Here is a 22698-nt window from a genome sequence, read left to right as displayed (position 1 = left end):
ATAATGCATTTGGCAGAATCAGCCTAAGCAACTGCTTTATGTGCAAACATCTTATGAATCAGGATATCTTGAGAGTACCAACTGGATGTGGAAGCCACCTTCTTGTGTGTAAGTTCTCAGTACTTCATAATAACAACGGTTCAAGAAAAACTTACAAATACCTAAGGAAGTGCTTTCTGATTGTTACTTAAACGACATCTGTGGCTAGTGTCTGTAACTGAACCATAAGGTGCCAGTTCTTACAAAATGCTGTTGCCTTCTATAGAGCAAATGAGGGCAATGACAGAGCCTATATTTGAGAAATAGGCCCAACAGGAAAAGATATAAAGAAGGAATTATATCATATCATTACATTACTGGCACCTAGTACTAGTTTGGAGAAAGGGACAAGCTGAGGAATGTGACACTCTCCTGTACATACAGTCGCACAGCAGAAATTGTTTTAATTAACTAACAAAAATATCTTGTGTTTTCATTTGTTTTGATTTAGGTAGGTAGACCAAAGGCTATGTGCTTTCATTAAACACTATTGAGAATCAAATCTGGTATTATTGTTCCTATTTCCATGTAATGAATTAAAGCTTCATTTTAAAATTTGTATTAAACTTAAATAATTTTTGAACAGCTGAAGTAACTTAGCTGAAAAATCAAATCAAACTTGCTATGGTGTTGGTAGGGCTGTGCTGGAGGAATTCATGGGTGTTGGATACGTTTGTAAGAAAACACGTTGTATTTGTTATCTGAGGAACTGTGGGTTATTCTGAAGTAGATTCTTGCTCAAAAAGATAGTGATCATCTATTAGGTATTAGGTAGCATTGTGAACAAGGCTCTTAATGAACCAACATTTGCCATCTCTCTACTAAAATATTTCATATGGTGTTTTAAGTGTAGTCACAGCATGATTAATGTTTACATTTAAGTATGTTTACTTTGAATACAAATGCAGGTATATGGAGCCAGAAACCAATTTTTTTTTTCTTTTGTGTTTTTAGAATACAGCACCATTTTAACAAAACAACAACAGCAACAACAAAAAGGAAAATAAAACATTTTAAAATTGTAGAATAAAAAATAAACTACTTTTTAGTATCATTATTATCATTTATTTATTTATTTAGCCAAAATATTTACAAGTACAAGGTTTTAAGCTTTAGGGTTTTTTGTTTGTTAGTTTTTGTGGGTTTTTTTGTTTTGTTTTGTGTTGCTTTTTTTTTTTTTTTTTAAATAAATGTATATATAATGCACTGTAAGTACGTGACAAGATGAATTTGGAGTCTGAAACTAAATGTGAGGAAAAGCATAGTAGGCTGACAGAATTATTTATGTCGCCGGATGAAAAGTTGCTTGAAAGACTGCATTTCTGGAGAAGAACAAAGTATATCTACAAAGGAAACAATGAATCAACTAAAAAAAAAATAGTGATAAAATGTGTCTTCGCAGACAATTGAAGTAGCAAATCCTAACCTATGGTTTTCCTCTAAGACTGAGTAGGACTGTTTGTATTATAAGTTATTTCAGCATTTTGTTAATGACATTAATAATAATATTTTGCATTTATAAGTCTATAGGGACTTCTTTTCTTTTTTTTCTTTCCCAACCCCCGCCCCCTGAAACAAACAAACAAACAACAACAACAACTCTCCTAAAATACTCTGTAGATTTTAGATGCAGGAATCAGCTAGGCTGTCCCTGAATCAATATGCTGATATCAGTAGATAGCAGCAGCATGGCTGAGAAGAATATATGTGTGAGAGTTCCAAACTTGTCTTCAAATGCATCATCTGGAGCCAGCTGTGTAAAGCTTCATAGTTCCATAAACAATGTCAGGAGCAAAGTTTTTAGCCCTATGATTAGTAATGTATACTGAAGCATTATCATTAACCAGTGAGATTTGCAGATTAATCCTGCTGTCAGGTCTGTATAGATAACAAGCAATTTTTGAAGCCTGATTAAAAATACTGACATCTAGTCAAATTTGTATCAGATTTTTGAAACAGTACCTGAAGCAAAAGGTTGCTCAGTACCCAACAATCATATATTTTTCTTCAAGATTGTAGATTTATATTGAACATAGTCTTTTACATATTTTCAGATGTAGAACTTGCACATTTTCTCATAGTACAAGGTTTAATTGGAAAGTCATACACTTAGTGCCTAAGAAAAATCTTTCATTGCACAATACAGCAACCTGGCTATTAGTCTCAGAGTATTACAAACTCTCATTAAGCCACATATTGGAATACATGGTCATTAATTGCCATATTAATTTGTTCTTATTTTTCCTTGAGCATGCTGATAAAATACGTATTGTTTTTGTGTGTGTGTGTCAGAAATGGAAAACACATTCCCTAGAGAAGTTTGTAGAATTATAAAATATTTCTCTTCAAGGTGCTCTTCCTTATTTAATCATTTGCTTGCCTTCTTGCATTAAGCTTGACATTTGTCTGTCTTTGAAACTGCAGATAGGATCTGTGAAGTTACTTTCTAATAGAAGATCTCTTGGTAGTCACAATAAATAAATAAATAAAAGGTTCCTGTCTCGCTCCAATTTATAGGAGGGAGACAAGGTTCTTTGGTATATGAATACCTGGTGTGAGATTAAGAAACAATGGTTCAAATGTTGGTCCAACTAGTTTATTACAAGTCCTAGCTGTTCAGAGAAATGGGGAAGGGAAGTTGGATGATAGGAATGACAGGAAATGTAAGCAAGGAGTGTCTGTAGAGAGCAAAAGAGATAGTCACCACCGTGGTTCCAGAGAGGTACATAGTAGGTCCCTTTATCTCAGGAACTCGTCTGATCACCGTGGGGGATGGGAGAAAGCCAGGAAGCTCCGCAGCAAGCAGGCATCCGGAGGTTCTTCTGAAGAGGTTTTCCCCTCAGGGAATTCTCTGTCAAAGGTGCCTTTGGGAGTTTGTCTTCAAAGTCCCTAGTTTAGTGAGGGCCTTTTATCCCCCATTTCTGTGGGTTTTCTCTTCTTCTTCTTCTTTTCTCCCAGTTTAGTGTGACATTCCTGGCCCAACAGAAAAACAAGCAGGAAGTGGTGCCTCCGTTGCCATGCACAAGCATTATCACCTTTTGCAGTGGTCAGCTCCTTCAAGCAGCACCCCTGAAAAAAGACTGCTTGTCCTGCTTCTGCTTGTCTTCGCAATCATAACCAGAGGTGCTGTGGTATGGTGATACCCGTCATTCACACCCCTGGATAATTAGCAGTTGTCAGTCAGTCTTATCACCAGAAAGGCCTCACGAAGCAAGCTTTGAGACGAAAAAAGAAAAATAATTTTGTCTTTCACAGCTCCCTCTGCTATAAGATTGAGAATGTACTTTACATTTCCCTCTGTGAATAAGTGCTGATGTCAAATTGTCAAATTTAGGAAAGATTTTAATTCTCTATGGGGTAAAAAGGCACTGTTAATAAAATAATAACAATAACAATCATAAATAGTGAGTAAAAAAATAACTTGCTTATTGCCTATCTTAATGCAAGTGTTCAGTGAGAAGAACAAGCATGGAAAAAGAAGCAAAGTATATAACAACAAGAAAACAACAACAACTGTAGTCAATTGGAGTTTCAGCTTTCATTTTAAAATCATAAAATTTTGTTAGGTTAGAAGGGATCTTGAATATCATGTGGTTCCAATGCTCTGAGATGGGCACAGTTGCCAGCCACTAGATCAGGTTGCCCAGGGCCCCATCTAGCCTGGACCTGAATGCCTCTAAGGGAAGAGCACCCACATCTTCTCTGGGCAACGTTTTCCAGTGCCTTACCACAGTGCATAAAAAATTTCCTCCTAACATCTAACCTAAGTCTCCTTTCTTTTAGTTTAAAACCATTCCTGCCTGCCTGCTGTCACTATCAAACAATGTAAATAGTTGATTTTCTGCCTGTTCATAAGTTCCTCTCAAGTACTGGAAGGCCACAGTGAGATCTCCCAGAAAAAACAGTCCTCCTCTCCACTATAAATAAGCCCAAGTTCCTCACAGGAGAGGTGCTCCAGCCCTCAGATCGTCTTCGTGGCTGCACTCTGCACCCATTCCAACGGCTCCATGTCTTTATTGTCATCAGAACCTCGGACCTGGGCACGGTATTTCAGGTGCTACTTCACAAGGACAGAACTGAGGGAGATAATTGCCTCCTGTTACCCTGTTGGCTGCCTTTCTTATGAGGCAGTCCAGTATACCATTGGCCTTCCAAATTGCAAGTGCACACTGCTGTCTCATATCCAGCTCTTCATCCACCAGGATTCCCAGGTTCTATTTGACAGAGCTGCCCTCAACAAGTTCTTCTCCCACTCTGCACATATATATCTGAGATCGCTCCAGCCCAAGTGGCAACACCTCACATTTTGGTTTGTTGAATCTCATTTGGTTTTACGTAGGCCCACTTTTCAAGCTCTTTCTGGTCCCTTTGGCTGGTATCTCTCCCTTCTGTCACATTAACTGTATCACTCAGTTTGGTGTCAACTGCAAAGTTGCTGAGAGTGCTTTCAATCCCACTAGGTCATAGATAACGATACTGAATAGTATGAGTCTCAAGAAGGAAACATATTTAAGGACCATATGAAAGGCTTTGCAGAAGCCTAAGTAGAGGACATCTGCTGTTATTTGTTTGTCCACTGATGCCATCACTCCAACATAGGAAGCCACCAAATTGGTCTTTGTTGATGTAGGGCAAATGAGGGCTTCGATCTTATCTATGGTTGCATTGGGTAACCCCTTGGTCTTACCTGACCACACAACACCCAGGAATTTAACTGATAGCCCTGGTTCTCGTACTTTTTGTTGATTTATAGCCCATCCTTTTGCATTTGCCAGATCCAGTACACAGTGATATGTGTCTATCTCTGTACTTAATGTATCTATGTGGGAGGTGATGTTGGGTATCACCACATGGATCAGTGGCATGACTTTATTTAGTTCTTTGTATTTTACTATCATTCACCACATACCATCTGACTTTCTGACTGGCCATATAGGGGAGTTGTATGGGCTGTGTGCGGGTCTAATGATCCCTTCTCTCTCCAGTTGCTGCACAGTCTTAGTAGTTTCTTCTCAGTCACCCAGGAGTCTATACTGCTTTGTATTTGTGATCCAGTGCAGTTCTGGCAAACAATTAGGTTCGATTTTTGCATGAACCCTTATGATTGACTGCACTGCCTGTATGCTAATACATCTTTCCCTCAATCTGAACTCTCCTTCAGTGGTTTGGAGAGTCAGACCTGACAGGATGTCTGTCCCCAATATGTACTCTGGAACTGAGGCAATAGACACCTTGTACTCCCGGGGTGGTAGACGCCCAACCTCCTGTTTCAACCATGTCTGGGTTACAGGGATCATCTGCCCCCAAGCCCACCAAACCCACACCTTAGTGCCTGAAAATTGGTTTGGGTCACCATATATAACTGGTGTTTCTGCTGCAGTATGTCATAACCCACTGCACATTTGGGGACCAATGAATCATTAGTTCAACATGGAGACTCCAGTTCCCTCTAGAGACCCTAGTCTTGGGGAATTTTGGCTTCTCTGTCATGCCATCAGCTTTGCAATCCCTAAGTCTTTTTCCTCTGACAGCTTATCTGTGGCTGCCCGGGCCATCTGAGGAGGCTTATGTTTTTTCAATGGGACTATGAAGTCTTCTAGATTCCGCATGTTTTGCAGAATTCATTCTATGAGTCTAGCTGCTTCCATCTGAGGTGAGTGTTGGAATCTCTGACTGTTTGGTAACTGTTTCCATAGTTGTAATAAGACCTGATTAGGCTGCCCATCAGTCTTTTGAAATTGAACTCCTGCTCTAATCAGGTCACTGAACATTTGTTTTCTTGAGACCCTGATGGCTCCAGATTGAATTACCTTAGGGGCAGGTATCCTAAGTTGTGGTGGTGGATAGATGTCTGACTTTTCCACCACCATTCGGACATTGGGCGTGTCCCATAGGTGCTCTGTCTTTCCCAGATCTGCCATCAATTGGGTGACCTATTGTATCATGGCCTCTGAGGCCACTAGGGCAGTGTTGATGCCAAAGTAACATACTGGTGTGGTGGAGCGTGCTGAAGGATGAGGTCCCTTATTCCTGCTGAAAATTTCATCAAGTCTGGGCTCTCAAAATCCTCCTCATACATTGTCTCCTTCATGCCTAATTCCTGAATGTAGTTTTGCAAGTCGTCCATAGAGGACCATAGGCTAGTATTTAATGGTATATCACTCTTGTTCGCGTTGCAAGGCATGCAGCCATTAACCATGTAATAAAGGAATGATTTTCATCATTATGTTGGATGGTTGCATATAGTCTTTTCATGAACTCAGGGTGAGTGGTAATGGATGCCAGTTTTGAAATTTCTGATCCATTCACTACAGTGCTTTCTGCCCCTATGACATACAATCAGAGCAGCCACAGTGGCACACTCTTCATTTTTGTCTAAACCGCTGAACAAAATCCATTAATTCAGCTGCCATGTATGGGCAAGCTGTTACATACAGTGTGCTCTGGGCAGGGGGCCACTGGTCAGGGGGCAGCCCCACTGGCCTATCCTGCATTTTTTTTGGTTGGTTGGTTTTAGAGTTACAACTGGTGTGACCTCAAAGGGATCTAGCTCTAGCTGAGCTTCAAGATCTGACCTTTTAGTGCTTTCATTTACAGAGTCCAGATTCTGTGGATTCTCTTGCACAGGGTCCCCCAGCAATTTCTGGAGAGATATTCTGGATTTTTTGTAGGAGAATGACCTGAGTAGGTTTTTTTGCTCTCAAAATTGTGACCTGTCTTTCCAGTTCTTCAGTACAATCATACAATAGTTGATTTTCATCAGTAAGAACTGCTTCAGTTATATTTAGCCTATTCAAGGCCATCTGCACCACCACGGAGGCAGCTGACTGTTGTTCTTGAGTAGTGAGTACATTTTTGTTTCGACTATTGAAATACTCAGCCAGATGGGCTGGACACACTTGAACATTTCTCACAGAAAGTGAGGAAGCAAAATCCGGAACCCACTGTTTCTTAACAGAGAAGGTCTTGTGGGGGATGTAAAGGTTGGAGACCATCTGGAACAGAGTGATTACAACATGATAGATTTTTTGATCCTAGTTGAACCACAGAGGGGAGTCAGCAGAACTGCCACATTGGACTTCTAGAGGGCAGAATTTGGCCTTTTTCATACCATGGCTGGGAGGATCCTTTGGGAGGTAGGTTTGGATGGTGTGGGAGCCCAGGAAGGCTGGAAATACTTTAAGGAAGTAAAATTTTAAAGGTCTAGGAGCTGACCATCCCCAAGTCACAGAAGGCAAGCTGGTGGGCAAGGAGGCCGGACTGGCTGAACAGAGACCTTTGGCTCGAACTCAAGAGCAAAAGGACAGTTTGTGGTCTCTGGAAGCGTGGGCAAGCTAGTTACGATGGTTACAGGTGTGTAGTGAAGCTGTGCAGAGAGAAAATTAGAAAATTCAAAGCCCAGCTAGAACTGAACTTGGCCACTAAGGTAAAGGACAACAATAAACACTTTTATAAATATATAAGCAGCAAGAGGAGGGCTAGGGAGAATCTCCATTCCTTGATGGACGCTGAGGGCAACTTGGTCACCAAGGATCAGGATAAGGCTGAAGTACTTAATGCCTTCTTTGCCTTAGTCTGTTAAACACTAAGTAAGTAAGACTTGTTGCTCCCTGGGAACACAGACCCCTGTGCTGGTAGATACAAATGGGGAACAGAATAGGCCCTGCATAATCCATGATGAGATGGTTTTGGACCTGCTCCAAAAGCTGGGCACTCACAAGTCTACAGAGCCAGATGGAATGCACCCTAGAGTGCTGAGAGAGTTGGCAGATGTGATTGCCAAGCCACTCTCCATCATTCTTTGGCAGTCCTGGCCAACTGGAAATGTGCCAGTGGACTGGAGTCTGGCAAATGTGATGTCCATCTTCAAGATGGTCCTGGTAGCTGTAGACCTATCATTCTCACCTCAGTGCCAGGGAAGATTATGGAACAGATAATTTTTTTTATTATTATTATTTTTACTTTTTTTTTTTTTTTCCTGGAAACTCACATGGTGTTGTGTTTGGGATTTAAGGTGATCATGGCTTACATATGATCATAGACTGCCCTGGGTTGAAATGGACCATAATGATGATCTCGTTTCAACCCCCCTGCTATGTACAGGGTTGCCAAGCTATGCTAGACCATGCTACCCAAAGCCACATCCACATCCATGTCCTTGAATGCTTCTGGGGATGGGGCATTCACAACATTCTTGGGCAACTTGTTTCAGAGCATCACCACCCTCTGGGTAAAAAAAATTCCTAATATCTAATCTAAATCTCCCCTGTCTTAGTTTAAAACTATTTCCCCTTGTCCTATCACTATCCACCCATGTAAACAGTTGTACCCTGTCCTTTTTATATTTATGTTTATATGCTCCTTTGAAGAATCAGAAGGCCACAATAAGATCTTCCTTGATCTTTCTTTTTATTTTACCTTTTCTAAGCTAAACAAGCCCAGTTCCCTCAGCCTTTCTTTATAGGAGAGGTACTCTGATCATCACATTTTGGTTTGTTGAATCTCATTTGGTTTACATAGGCTCACTTTTCAAGCTGGTATCTCTCCCTTCTGTCACATTAACTGTATCACTCAGTTTGGTGTCAACTTCACTCCTGTGCACTTGATCCCACCTGGTCATAGATAAAGACGTTAAAGAGTATGAGTCCCAAGATAGAAAAGATATCACCAAGGAATTCACTCCCCCGTCCCGGTAACAGTTTGGAGAAAGAGAAAAGTTGAGGACAGTCCCCCATTCCTACAGTCATGCCACAGGAGAGAACGGCAGATGGAAGTAGGAACCCTTGCAGACTCAGACTGCACTGATGTAGGGTGGCTCCAGACCCCCACGCCACTCCCAGCACTCACGTACTCATGTAGGTCATCCATTGGTTCAGGCTGTCAACCTGGAATTCCACTACACCCTCTGTTTCCATGCAGGACTTCCCTAACATGGAAACAGAATAAATTTTTTTAATCCTAATGTGAATTTTCTACTGAGAATGTTATCGTAGGATTACAAATTATACTTCAGTTGATCTCTAGGGGTTTTTTTTGTTTGTTTGTTTTTGTTTTTTCTTTCTGTTAAATCTATGATTGAATAAAAAAATATTTATGGATATGTATGGCACATTTGGAAATGCTCAGATTAACAGTATCCAAATAAACATGTTTGCTATTTGGAAATTCTGCTTAGTAAGCTGAAAAAACAAACAAACAAACAAACAAAACCTCTGGGCTACTTTTCAATTGGAAAAAAAAAAAAATTGAGCAGATTTTCAGAGCAGCCAAAGGGAGTTCCCTTGTCTTTACTGAAAAAGCAGTTGTCATTTCTCTAACTCATGTTATAGATTAAATGATCAAATTGAAAACAAGTATTTCTAAGATTTATTTAGGACATCCTCATACAGATTTTTCAAACTTACAGTCTGGTTTCAAAATGCACCATAAATTAAAAAAAAATAAAAATAATAATGTAATAATTAAAAAAAAATCAGTAAGGTGGAGTTTAAAAATATGTACATAGTAACAATATCTAACTATGTGACTCCTACTGGAATTCTAAACAGTACTCAGGTGAATGTTATATCTAAACAACTAAGTACCTCTGACACTGTTGTTCGGTCCTTAATAGTTTTTAATGTGGAAATATAAAGCAGTAAAGCAACAGACCTGCTACCCTGATCATCATTATTGTTTCTGTACTGTATCAGATAAAATCTTACCTTCTGAAAATCAAACTGAAATTACTTCAGCATATGAGTTTGCCACAATACATCAGAAAAACCAACCATAAAATACAGTCCACTTTGCCACATAGTTCTGTTCTTCAGTAGAAAAAGTCTTTGTATGCACTGATTAATTAAAATGTCAGTCCTGGAGATAGATTGCCTTAGGTAAATGCATTATGTTATGAAGTAATAAAGTGAGGGCTACACATTGATTATTATTTCAAAGGAAAACAAAAAAATCTTGTCTACAGTATGGTTTGACGTCCTCTCTCAGGAGAAAAGACATTAGAACCTGAGTGAATATTTCATGTCTTTGGCTCTGGTCTTATTTACAGATATATTTTAAAACTTCTAAATTCAGGATAGTTGAGTAGATTTTTGTCATTTTCCCTAGAAGTGAAATTTTACAGATTACAAACTCCAAGAATTAAAGCATTTGCTTTTTTAAAATAATCCAGCAGACAAGGTAACAGTGAAGATAGTTGCTCACAAGTTATTGTATGTCTTTCTTTTACAGCCTTGCGCATTGTACATGTACAATGACTTGTTTATTTAAGGATATTTTGGAAGCTTGACTTCATTTTCATGAAAACATGTGCAATTACCCTCTTACAGGTATCTTTGATGACCATGGATAGGTTCAAGTTTCTCTCTGATTATTTTCTTTCTCTTTGAAATGGGAATATTAATGTTTTCACGCAAAGTTTATCTTAGATGACAATTTAAAGGGCACAGTGTACATCTCACTACACATATGTACAGTGCAGAATACAATTAAGCCACTTCTTTGGCACAAGCCTCTAGGAAAAACAGAAATATCAGCAAATACATCAAATTAATAACAATAATGATATTAATAATACATTTTTACAATTTACATTTTTTACATATTTACTTTTACCACAGTAAACTCTGAATTAAATGAAACCTAGAATACTTCTCTAGAACTGTCTATGAATTTAGTGGAATCTTACAATTTTACTTATGTGTTTTTTGTTTTGTTTTGTTTGTGTTGTTTTTTTTTTTATTTGTTGTTTTTTTGTTTGTTTGTTTTTGTGTGTGTATTTTACTCAGGGAAATTTAAGTTTTTCTTGTGTGGAGCCACATACAGTGCCTGTCTTTTTCAATGCCACCAGTTACCTTGAAGTTCCTGGACGCCCAAGCCAGGATGTGTTTTCAGTCAGTTTCCTTTTCCGAACCTGGAATCCCAATGGACTTCTTGTCTTCAGCAACTTTGCAGATGGTCTGGGGAATGTTGAGATTGACATTAATGAAGGCAAGGTCAGCATCCATATAAATGTCACCCAAGCCAAGAAGAATCAAATAGATATCTCATCAGGTAAGTGTTTCCAATTGATAACAATTTTGTTGGCTTTGATTAAAAGCATCATAGGTTTCAAAATTGGAAAAACTCTTCTTCAAATTTAAGAATCAAATTTACATCTGCATACTTATTCACACTGAATCAAATCCTTTACTGTGTGTTTTACTGAGCAAGGGTTAAAAAAGAAGTTGCTAAAAAAGAAAGTTGTTAAAAAAGAAAGAAAGAAACCACAAACATTTATATTCTGAGCAAATAGAGAAGACATTTCACTCCTTGCCTGCAAGGCCTCTCCTTTTCTTTCTTCCACAACTTGTTCAGTCTTCTGTGCAAAAAACACTTTGTTTCATCAGGAGAGAGTAATATATACTCTTGCTGAGAACAGTCTAGTAATAAAGAAACTTTGCAAGCTGTTACAAACACAAGGCCAGTATGAAAAAACTATGGCATTTTCTAAGCATACTGTATGATCATATTGGAGAAGTAACAGCTTTCATTACTTACCTAAGGAGTACTTGGGAAATGCTGTGTGAAAGACTTCCTGAACATTAGGTCTGCTTCAGGAAGGTAGGATGCGTGTTCATTTCAGTTCATACACTTCATAAAATTGCTTGATGAATCCTAGGGTCCAGAGGGATCCAGCTGATATAGCTGCTGAATCACTCACTATTATATTTCAAAAGTTAAGTCAGGCAGGTGAAGTCTCCAGTGTCTGGGAAACATCACAGGTAGAAAGAAAGACCCGGGGAACTACACACCAGTCAGTCTCACAGCTGTGCCTGGGAAGATTATGAAACAGATTCTCCTACATTCTATGTTAAGTCATATGGAAGATAAGGAATTGAAAAGAGACAGTCCACATGACTTATGTCATGTTGCCTGACCAATTTGATGTCCTTCTATAACAGTGACAGTGGACAAGGGAAAAACAACTGGTGTCATCTAACTGGGCTTCTGTAAGGCCCTTAACACAACCCCATATCATAATCTTTGTCTCTGAATTGGAGAGTTGAGAATTTGAAGGGTGGACCATACAATAGAAAGGAATTGACTGGGTGGCCTCATCCAGAAAATTGTCATTAATGTCTCAGTATCCAAGTGGAAACCAATGATGAGTGCATGTACCTCAAGAGTCTATATACGAACTAGTGTTCTTTAGTAGCCAGTAAGACTGAGTACACCCTCAGAAAGGTTGATACCAAGCTGACACAATAGAAGAAAAGGATGGCATCAAAAGAGACCTAGACAGGCTTGAGGACTGAGCATATGTGAACCTCATATGGTTCAAGAAAACCAAGTAAAAAGTCCTGTATCTGGGTTGATACAATCTCAAATATCTGCACAGACTTGGTGATCAATGGGCTTAGAGCAGCTCTGCAGAAGAAAACTACGTGGGTTCTGGTGGATAAAATATTGGACATGACTTGAGCATGTGTCCTTGCAGATCAGAAAGGTAAATACACCCCACTCTGAATCAAAAGATATCTGGCTATCAGGGTGAGGGACTTAACTATCCCTCTCTGCTCTACCCTCATGAGGGCCCATCTAGAGTACTGAATCCAGGACTGGGGCCCACAGCGCAAGAAGGCATGGAACTGTTAGAATAGGTCCAGAAGAGGGCCACTAAGATGGTCTGGAGCACCTCTTCTACAAAAAAAAAAAAAAAAAAAAAAAAAAAAAAGCTCTGAAGAGACATTATTGAAGACTTCTTACTTAGAAGAAGTTTACAAGAAGGATGGAAAGTGATTTTTACATGGTCATTGACAAGGAGCAACATTTTTACATGCAATGGGGGTAAATTAAATTTGAAACTATTTGCAAGGAATGTGGTGAGGTACTGGAATATTTTGCCCAGAGAAGCTGTGTAAGTGTTCAAGAGCAGACTGGATAGTATTTTGAGTAACATCAACAAGCAAGTGGTGTGCCTGTCCATAGCAAGCAATTGGAAGTGGATGATCTTTTAAATTCCTTTTCAACTCAAACAATTCTATGATTGTATGGATTTTCTAAATTGTACTTTCATTTCAATCATAGAATCATATAATCGCAGAATAGCCTGGGTTGAAAAGGACCACAATGATCATCTGGTTTCACTTTCAGGCATTCCTGGATCAACTCTGACGATTTGGCATTCTCTACATTGTGTAAATTGTTTTTAGTAAATTCATAACCTAAGTATGAGGTAAGAAAATAAAGGTTGCTTGTAAATAGATCTCAACATGTACACAAGTAAGTGCCTGTGCACACACAGACGTTACTTAAATATAGTGTATGGAATCTTAGTGATCTAGCCAAAAAAGGGCAGCTTTTTTTTTTTTTTTTTTTTTTTTTTTTTCCTAAAGTTATGTGTTATTATTTGTGTAATCTTAATTCCATGGTGAAGATATACAAATGTTCATCAATAACACTGACTGGAATTTATTAGAGAGTTGTTTTTTTTTTTTTGTTTGTTTGTTTGTTTTAGTGTCCATTGTTCAATTTGGCATGTGAAAATATGTTTTAAACACAGTAATATCAACAGGAACTTAAGAAAACTTGAAGAAAAAAAAAAAAAGTGTGTTTGTTTAATTAGTGTACATTAAATGAGAGAGCAACGTTTAGTTTGGGAAGTGGACAGTTTTGTAAATTTTTTTCTTTTTAATGCATTAATGAAATAGAGCTGAGCATGAAATAAAATTAATTGTTTTAAAGTCAGGTATTGTTTATATCTTATTCACTTCTGTTTTTATAAATATTCATTTTATAAATTGAAAAATATATCAAATTTTCTTCCATCTTTAATTTTTTTTTCAGCAGAAAACACAATACTTTAGATTGTTTTGTAAGAATATACAAGAAAGAATTATATACTGCTTTAGTTATACTGTGGTCTCTTGGACAAGAATGGTTGTACAGAGTATTTAGGAAAAGCAGGTATTTATCAGCTTCATAATTTCTTATTCAGCACTGTCTACTCCAAAATTCAGCTTACAGAAAGAAATGACAACTTATGGCATTTCTTCATAAGCTTCCTTGCATCTCTTCAGTACAAGGAAGATTTCAGTGTTGACAAGTCAAATATTATGAGGAAGAAAAAAATCATCAATTTGTTACTAATGATGCCCATATCTAAATATGAAATCGTTCTCAGATTTCACTGACTTTACATTCTGGAAAGAAAACACACGTGATAACTACTGCAAGGCTAGTTCTAGACCTTCCCCTGCCACAACAAGATTTCTGAACATCTGTGATGTAGAAGACGTAACCTACCTATATTCTGAGTTTGTTCTGAAATAAGCTGAATTGAACATTTTTTAGAATAGAGCTTTTCAGTCTATATAGCCAGTTCAGCTAATAATCAAAGATTCCCATGAAGCCATTTGTTTTAGTATCTATTATGCTTTTATCACTATGCAGCCCAATATCACTGTTGAGATATCTTGAAGAATTACCATTTTCACTGTTTTCAAGTATTTCATTTTCATTGTACGGACCCCTATTTTTGCTTAGCCATCCCATGAATGTCGTGATCTCTTTTAATACCTTCTTGCTTCTTTGAGGCAGTGCACAACAAAATTTGTTATAAGTGTGAATGTAAGAGTAAAATACATCCGCCGGAGAAGACTGTAGAATTAATGCCATTATTTTTAGGCTAATATCACAACAACATTTTTCTTCCCTTCTCAGGAAAGTAATTAACAGATTTGAGCACACAAACATGAAGCTCTTATGTAGATGTCAAAGTGGTCTGACTGGTAAGAAGAATTCTGATTGTAGCAGTCCTAGACATACAAGATGCACAATTTTTCACCACTTTCTACTTAAAGCTGACCATGGAAAATTCTCCTTTAAGTCTAGTGTGCAGCCTTCCACGTAACTTCATGTAAAAAACATAAATAATTTCATTTCTGCCTAATGGGAGACGTGTAGGATTAAGCTAACTAAAATCACAAGATGCAGTTGTGTCTTGCAGTTCATAGCCTTGCTGCACTTATGCCTACTATATATAACAACATACATTTGCTGGGGAAAGCTTAAGTCTCTTAGTTCTTATTCTATACACCATAATTTACCAACTTCCTTACATTAGCAGCTTTTAACGTTAATTAAATGCTAAAAATTTCTTAAACTTTAGCATTTGATTCTGAGACATGATCTGAATCTACCCTTAGAAGTAGTTAGATGAATTGGGTGGTAGGAATTACATGAAAGAACCGTAAGCTAATGTGCAGGTAGCAACATTTCTGCAATAGTGATACTACCATAGAACAAGAGTCTGTTTTTTTCTATTATTCATTCTCTTGAGATTCCTTCAAAATACTCAGTGAACTCTATCTTAACATGAATGGAGATCAGATAAACAGAACAATCTAGTTTTACAATATATTAAATTTATTTGGATTCCCATCTTCTTAGCTGGTACGTGGACACAACAAAATCCCTTACAAAATTATTTGTAATAGTACAATTGTGATGCCAGGGAGAGATTCTTATTGACTTGTCTTACCAGAATGCTTATACTTATATCAGCATCTGTTGCTTAAGGACAGTGATTAAAGACAAAGATTCCTCATGGACACTGAAGTATATTGGAGTAGTGTTGCTCCCACTGGTGGTCTTATGATCTCAGTCTCAAGGGGAGGAATACAGAAATTTAATTGGTATGAGGAGGGGTCGGTCTACCTCCATTATATTATTGTCACAGGTTACCCTAAAATCTACCGGCACCCATGACAGGGGTATAGACGGCCTGCAGGGCCGCTATCCCAAAAGGAAAAGAAAACAGAGAAAGAGAAAATAAATACAGCGGCAACAATCTACGGAGGCACACTATTTTACTAAATACTATATCGGAATACAGAATAACACAATATAATGCAATATAATTGGAATTAAGGCTAACGAATCAAGTAAAATGAGAGAGAGTGAGTCCTGAAACCGAGAGGCCTACTGTAACTCTAGGCGAAACGACTGGAACGCTTCCACACACTCCCCCACGTCTGGCAGGATCCGAGAGAGAGCGAGTCCAGCACTGAAGTGAGATTATATAGTCCTGGTCATATGACTGACCGTGGTGTTCCCTGGGACATTCAGTCTTCTTTTGTGAGCAGCAGATTCGTCAAAATTATCTATGCTTAACATGATGTTATGATGTGGAATACTGATAGCAAAATTACAAAATTGCAAAACCATGACAATTATACAGGCCATGTTTGCCTTTACACCTCTGTTTCTAACAGGGCATGTCCAGGCCTTTAGTACCACACTCATTGGTATGATATCTTTGGCTATATCGCTGTATCAGGTGCCAAAGGGAGTGGTTCTAGTTGTTCACTATTACCTCTGCTGGCCATGTACAGACTACCAGAGAGGTTATTGATCCTCCAGCCTCCAGTAATCTTCCCCCAAAGTGCAAGTAGGCCACACCACTTTAGTCCTGCTTGCACCTTCCAAGGGCATTCTACCTTATGTTTTCTGGCCTCTAGGTCCTCAGGAACAGGGAACAGAAAATTATTCATAGTGCCAACATGAGGCTTAAGTGAGGTATCCACACTTGTAATTTGTATCCTAAGTGGAGAGGCCCAAGTTGTTTTCAACATTCTTAAGGCAGTGGGTCCGCCATTTCTTAGTCACCATTTCAAGTCCTACAGGGTTTCATGGAGTCCCTTGGTCCATCCCTGCAGGGACTATGAATCTGTCTTCAGTGCAGCCTCCAGGATTCCATAATGTATTTCTATTAGGCCTACTCCCATTAGATTATATGATATGGAGTAGATTATATGATAAGGAATTGTCATTCAATATTGTTGTCTTTGGCCTGCTTCTGCACAGTTGCACTCATGAAGTGTGTACCTTGCTCACTCTTGGTGACCTAAGGAGTCCTGTATGATCACAGAATCACAGAATTGTAGGGGTTGGAAGGGACCTCTAGAGATCATCGAGTCCAACCCCCCTGCCAAAGCAGGCTCCCTACAACACGTTGCACAGGTAGGAGTCCAGGCGGGTCTTGAATATCTCCAGAGAAGGAGACTCCACCACCTCCCTGGGCAGCCTGTTCCAGTGCTCCGTCACCCTCACTGTAAAGAAGTTCTTGCACACATTTGTGCGGAACTTCCTATGCTGAAGTTTCAGCCCATTGCCCCTAGTCCTGTCCCCACGCACTACTGAAAAGAGACCAGCCTCACCACTATGGCTCCCATACTTCAGGTATTTATAAACCTGGATCAAGTCCCCTCTCAGCCTTCTTTACTCAAGGCTAAACAGACCCAGTTCCCTAAGTCTCTCCTCATAGGGGAGATGCTCCAGGCCCTTCACCATCTGTGTGGCCCTCCGCTGGACTCTTTCCAAGAGATCCCTGTCTTTTTTGTACTGGGGAGCCCAGAACTGGACACAGTATTCCAGATGAGGCCTCACCAAGGCAGAGTAGAGGGGGAGGATCTTGTTTTTCACATGTTAAATTCTGACAGACATTATGCTTAATGCTTTTGAAAATCAAATAGATGTTTGTACAAATATATACACACTGTCACTCTCACCACTATTTCAGAATTTAGAGTGAAAAATATCAAATATATATTACTTTCCCTAATTATTATTTTTAGCCTTAAAAGAATACTAATGTATGGAATAGGATTAATGAATTGTCCTGACTAAATATATGGAAGCCTAATTCTTCAATAGTATACGTCATTTTAAAATGATTAGACACGTATTTGCTAAACCCTAAGGGAAATAATTTTCCTTTATAAATCATATCTGTTATATGTGTTTAAGCTGTGAAAGGTTGTCATATTGCATATTAAATCTGATTGTATTTCAGTGTAACAAACTAAGCAAAAAATGTTTGTTACATGGCTTACTTATTTTGTTTATTCTAAGCAGTTGTGATTGGATAAACAGAAAAAAAAAAAAATTCAAACACTGTAACTATCCCACATAATCCCCACAGAAAAATTTCTCTGACAACCATGTTCCAGCACAATGGAAGAGTAGTTTTAAAGAAGGGAAAGTGGAGATTCTTTACAAGAGATGCAAGACAGCAAACCTTGACAGATACCGAACTACTTTTAGGACAGAGATGTAATCGTATTTCAAGAAGTCACATAGAGCAAATTGTTATTCGCTGCAAAAAGTAGAAAAAGGCACAATACTGACACATGCAGGGCTGTAAGAGCTCTTCTGTTAACTTTATGTTGCAACAATTGAATATTTCTTCATTCACTAACAATTTACTTTTCAGCATGCCCAGATTTAAAAAAAAAAAAAATCTCTCTTTTTTTTTTTTTTTTTTTTTTCCCCCCCCATGCATAGCATGAAAACTCAGATCACCTGAACAGCAGCACTTTTTGAATTTAGAGTTATGCCTTACATACATTTCTTAGATTCTTCAGTCTTGAATATTATTACCCGTTTGCTTATTAAATATTATAATTTCTACTCTATGTAGTGGTGTAGTGGAAAGTTCATCCTTATGTCAACACAAATATTTGGTGCTGTGAAACTAGCTAACACACAGAGGTGGTTGATTTTAAGAAGGAAACATATTCTTTAGTGGGCTTTTGGAAATAACTATTGATATGTGTATTTTTTATCATCTTAAAACAAATAAACAAACAAAAAAAATTGCATAATTTAATCACAGAATCACAGAATCACAGAATTATAGGGGTTGGAAGGGACCTCTAGAGATCATCGAGTCCAACCCCCCTGCCAAAGCAGGCTGCCTACACCACGTCGCACAGGTAGGCGTCCGGGCGTGTCTTGAATATCTCCAGAGAAGGAGACTCCACCACCTCCCTGGGCAGCCTGTTCCAGTGCTCCGTCACCCTCACCGTAAAGAAGTTCTTGCGCACATTCGTGCGGAACTTCCTATGCTGGAGTTTCAGCCCGTTGCCCCTAGTCCTGTCCCCACGCACTACTGAAAAGAGACCAGCCTCGCCACTATAGCTCCCACACCCCAGGTATTTATAAACCTGGATCAAGTCCCCTCTCAGCCTTCTTTTCTCAAGGCTAAACAGACCCAGTTCCCTAAGTCTCTCCTCGTAGGGGAGATGGTCCAGGCCCTTCACCATCTTTGTGGCCCTCTGCTGGACTCTTTCCAAGAGATCCCTGTCTTTTTTGTACTGGGGAGCCCAGAACTGGACACAGTATTCCAGATGAGGCCTCACCAGGGCAGAGAAGAGGGGGAGGATCACCTCCCTTGACCTGCTGGCTACGCTCTTTTTAATGCACCCCAGAATGCCATTGGCCTTTTTGGCTACAAGGGCACACTGCTGGCTCATGGCCAACCTGTCGTCCACCAGGACGCCCAGGTCCCTCTCAGCAGAGCTCCTTTCCAGCAGGTCTTCCCCCAACCTGTACTGGTGTATGCAATTATTTCTACCGAGATGCAAGACTCTACACTTGCTTATGTTAAACCTCATCCGGTTTCTTACTGCCCAGCTCTCCAGCCTGTCCAGGTCTCTCTGAATGGCCGCACAGCCTTCAGGCGTGTCAGCCAATCCTCCCAGCTTCGTGTCATCAGCAAACTTGCTGAGGGTGGCCACTATCCCCTCATCAAGGTCGTTGATGAAGATGTTGAACAAGACTGGACCCAGCACAGACCCCTGGGGGACACCACTAGTCACAGGCCTCCAGCCAGACACCGCACCGCCAACGACAACCCTCTGCACTCTGCCAGTCAGCCAATTCTCGATCCACTTCACCGTCCACTCATCTATCCCATACTTCCTCAGCTTTGTTATAAGGATGTCATGGGGGACAGTATCAAAAGCCTTACTGAAATCAAGGTAGACTACATCTACCGCTCTCCCCCCGTCCACCCAGCTAGTGACATCTTCATAAAAGGCCACCAGGTTGGTCGAGCACGACCTCCCCTTGGTGAACCCATGCTGAGTACTCCTGATAACCTCCTTTTCTCCCAGTTGTCTGGAGATGGCATCCAGCACAAGCTGTTCCATCACCTTCCCTGGGACAGAGGTGAGGCTGACTGGCCTATAATTACCCGGGTCATCCTTCTTGCCCTTTTTGAAGACTGGGGTGACATTGGCCATCCTCCAGTCTTCAGGCACCTCCCCAGTTAATGACAGAGAAGGTATTCTGTCAAAACTTTTACTTTTTTTTGTGTGTCTCTGTGTGTGTGTGTCACTTTAATGAGATTAATGCAAGAAAAAACCTCTAATCTAAAGGTAAACACATGCTGTTTGCAGCCTGCAAGATTGAAAAAAAGTAAAATCTAATGAATCTTGGAGTCCTTTATTTTCTTGGAGATATATTCTTATTATATTATGAATCTTCTATACATTTCAAACTGATAAAACTGTAATTTCCTTCTGTAGCTTAATCAGATTTGTCTATGAGCAAAAGATGATCAGTATTTCTCTAACTTCTAAATGGGCATATTCCTGTCAGTCAAGACGTTTTCTATCAGAAACTGTTGCAACTTGACTCTGAATTTTCACTCAACAACCTTCTTGCTTCAGTCTTCACTGGTGACTGGTCTTCATGCAGCCCTTGAATGAATAATTGGGAAGATGGGGACTGGTGGACCAATGTTTCTCCTGCTGTAAACCACCTGAGGAACCTGAATATCCATAAGTCTTCGAGTCCCAGTGAGATGCATTCCAGAGAACCGGCTGATATAGTTGCTAAGCCACTCTCTATGATAAAGTCATGGCAGTCAGCTGAGGTCCCTGGCAAATGGGAAAAAAAGTGCAGTGTCACACCCATTTTTAAGAAGGGTAGAAAGGATGATACAGGAAACTACCAAGGAAAAGTCCTGCCAGACCAAATTAATGGTTTCCTGTGATGGCAAAACTGCAGCACTGGTGTCATGGTTTTATGATCATCAGTATTCCACATCATCACATCATATAGTGTACTGGGAATTAAAGTGTTAATGCCCCAGGTCCACACAGCAAAGAGAAGAAACTACATTCCCCAGAAGACTGTTCGCTGTGCTGATATCATTCCTGCACATGGGGAACGCATATAAGGTGGTGCTAGGTCATCTGACACTCTATTGCTTCCCTTTGGCTTTTCTCTTTGCCACTTTTCCTTCACTGATGCTCATCCTGACTGTGCAATTACTGTAAGGCCTACAGCTTTCAGATACTCTCTCATTATACTTGATTTATTGGCTTCAATTTTAATTATTTTGCATTCTGATACCATATTTAGTAAATTAGTTTGTTTCTACTCAGATCGTTGCCTCTGTTTTTTTCTAATTATTTTGGGGTCCCCTGTTTCCCTTCTCCAGAGGTGTGGGTTTTGTGAAATCCCCTTGCCCCACTAGTCACGGAACCGGGCAGAACCAGGATCACCTCCCTCGACCTGCTGGCTACGCTCTTTTTAATGCACCCCAGTATGCCATTGGCCTTTTTGGCTACAAGGGCACACTGCTGGCTCATGGCCAACCTGTCGTCCACCAGGATGCCCAGGTCCCTCTCAGCAGAGCTCCTCTCCAGGAGGTCTTCCCCCAGCCTGTACTGGTGCATGCAATTATTTCTACCTAGGTGCAAGACTCCACACTTGCTTTTGTTAAACCTTATCCAGTTTCTTACTGCCCAGCTCTCCAGCCTGTCCAGGTCTCGCTGAATGGCAGCACAGCCTTCAGGCATGTCAGCCAATCCTCCCAGCTTCGTGTCATCAGCAAACTTGCTGAGGGTGGTCACTATCCCCTCATCAAGGTTGCTGATGAAGATGTTGAACAAGAATGGACCCAGTACAGACCCCTGGGGGACGCTGCTAGTCACAGGCCTCCAGCCAGACACCGCACCGCCAACGACAACCCTCTGCACTCTGCCAGTCAGCCTATTCTTGATCCACTTCACCGTCCACTCATCTATCCCATACTTCCTCATCTTTGTTATAAGGATGTCATGGGGGACAGTATCAAAAGCCTTACTGATATCAAGGTAGACTACATCTACTGCTCTCCCCCTGTCCACCCAGCTAGTGACATCTTCATAAAAGGCCACCAGGTTGGTCAAGCATGACCTCCCCTTGGTGAACCCATGCTGAGTACTCCTGATAACCTCCTTTTCTCCCAGTTGTCTGGAGATGGCATCCAGCACAAGCTGTTCCATCACCTTCCCTGGAACAGAGGTGAGTCTGACTGGCCTATAGTTACCCGGGGCATCCTTCTTGCCCTTTTTGAAGACCGAGGTGACGCTGGCCATCAATGATGCCATCAGCCTAGTTAATGCTTTGACAGTACAGGCTTGATTTGCCTTTGGAACAGAATAGGCTTGTATTAGTCCACTCGCTTTGTCAGCACACATGAGCACATATCTGGCCACCTCAAAACAAGGAAGGGGACCTACGTAATCAATCTGCCACCACTGTAATGGGCTCTTTCCTCTTGTGAGATGTGCTGTCATTCCTGACCTGCCTGAACAATATCTGGAATCTGTATGGGTAGTCCCCATGCATTAACCTCTGCCCACATGGTCATTTGTCCTGCACATCACGGTTTTTGATGTAGCTAGTAGGTAGTGTCTTTCACTGGTGCATTTTCCAGCTGTCTTATTTGAGCCAGTTTGTCAACTTCATCATTGCCTGGTAATTGCAGTGATTGATGAGCAGAGATGCAATATGCTCATACTGTCCTTGCAATCTTTCTTTCAGTGCGGACAGTGACAGGCA

At 40.1% G+C, this 22698-nt stretch overlaps 1 protein-coding gene across 3 annotated transcripts in view; it reads left to right on the top strand.

Moving 5' to 3' along the window:
• CNTNAP2 (contactin associated protein 2) overlaps positions 1–22698 on the top strand; it is a 624497-nt gene that overhangs the window by 282421 nt on the left and 319378 nt on the right. For all 3 annotated transcript variants that reach the window (XM_072329823.1, XM_072329822.1, XM_072329821.1), the window contains one exon: positions 10824–11088. In XM_072329823.1, coding sequence (XP_072185924.1) covers positions 10824–11088 — 265 coding nt within the window. The remainder of the gene's footprint in view (positions 1–10823; positions 11089–22698) is intronic.

Source organism: Excalfactoria chinensis, chromosome 2 (assembly GCF_039878825.1).
Source record: "Excalfactoria chinensis isolate bCotChi1 chromosome 2, bCotChi1.hap2, whole genome shotgun sequence".
Lineage (NCBI taxonomy): Eukaryota > Metazoa > Chordata > Aves > Galliformes > Phasianidae > Excalfactoria > Excalfactoria chinensis.
The sequence above is the reverse complement of the archived record's forward strand: the minus strand, read 5'-3'. Positions and strand labels throughout refer to the sequence as shown.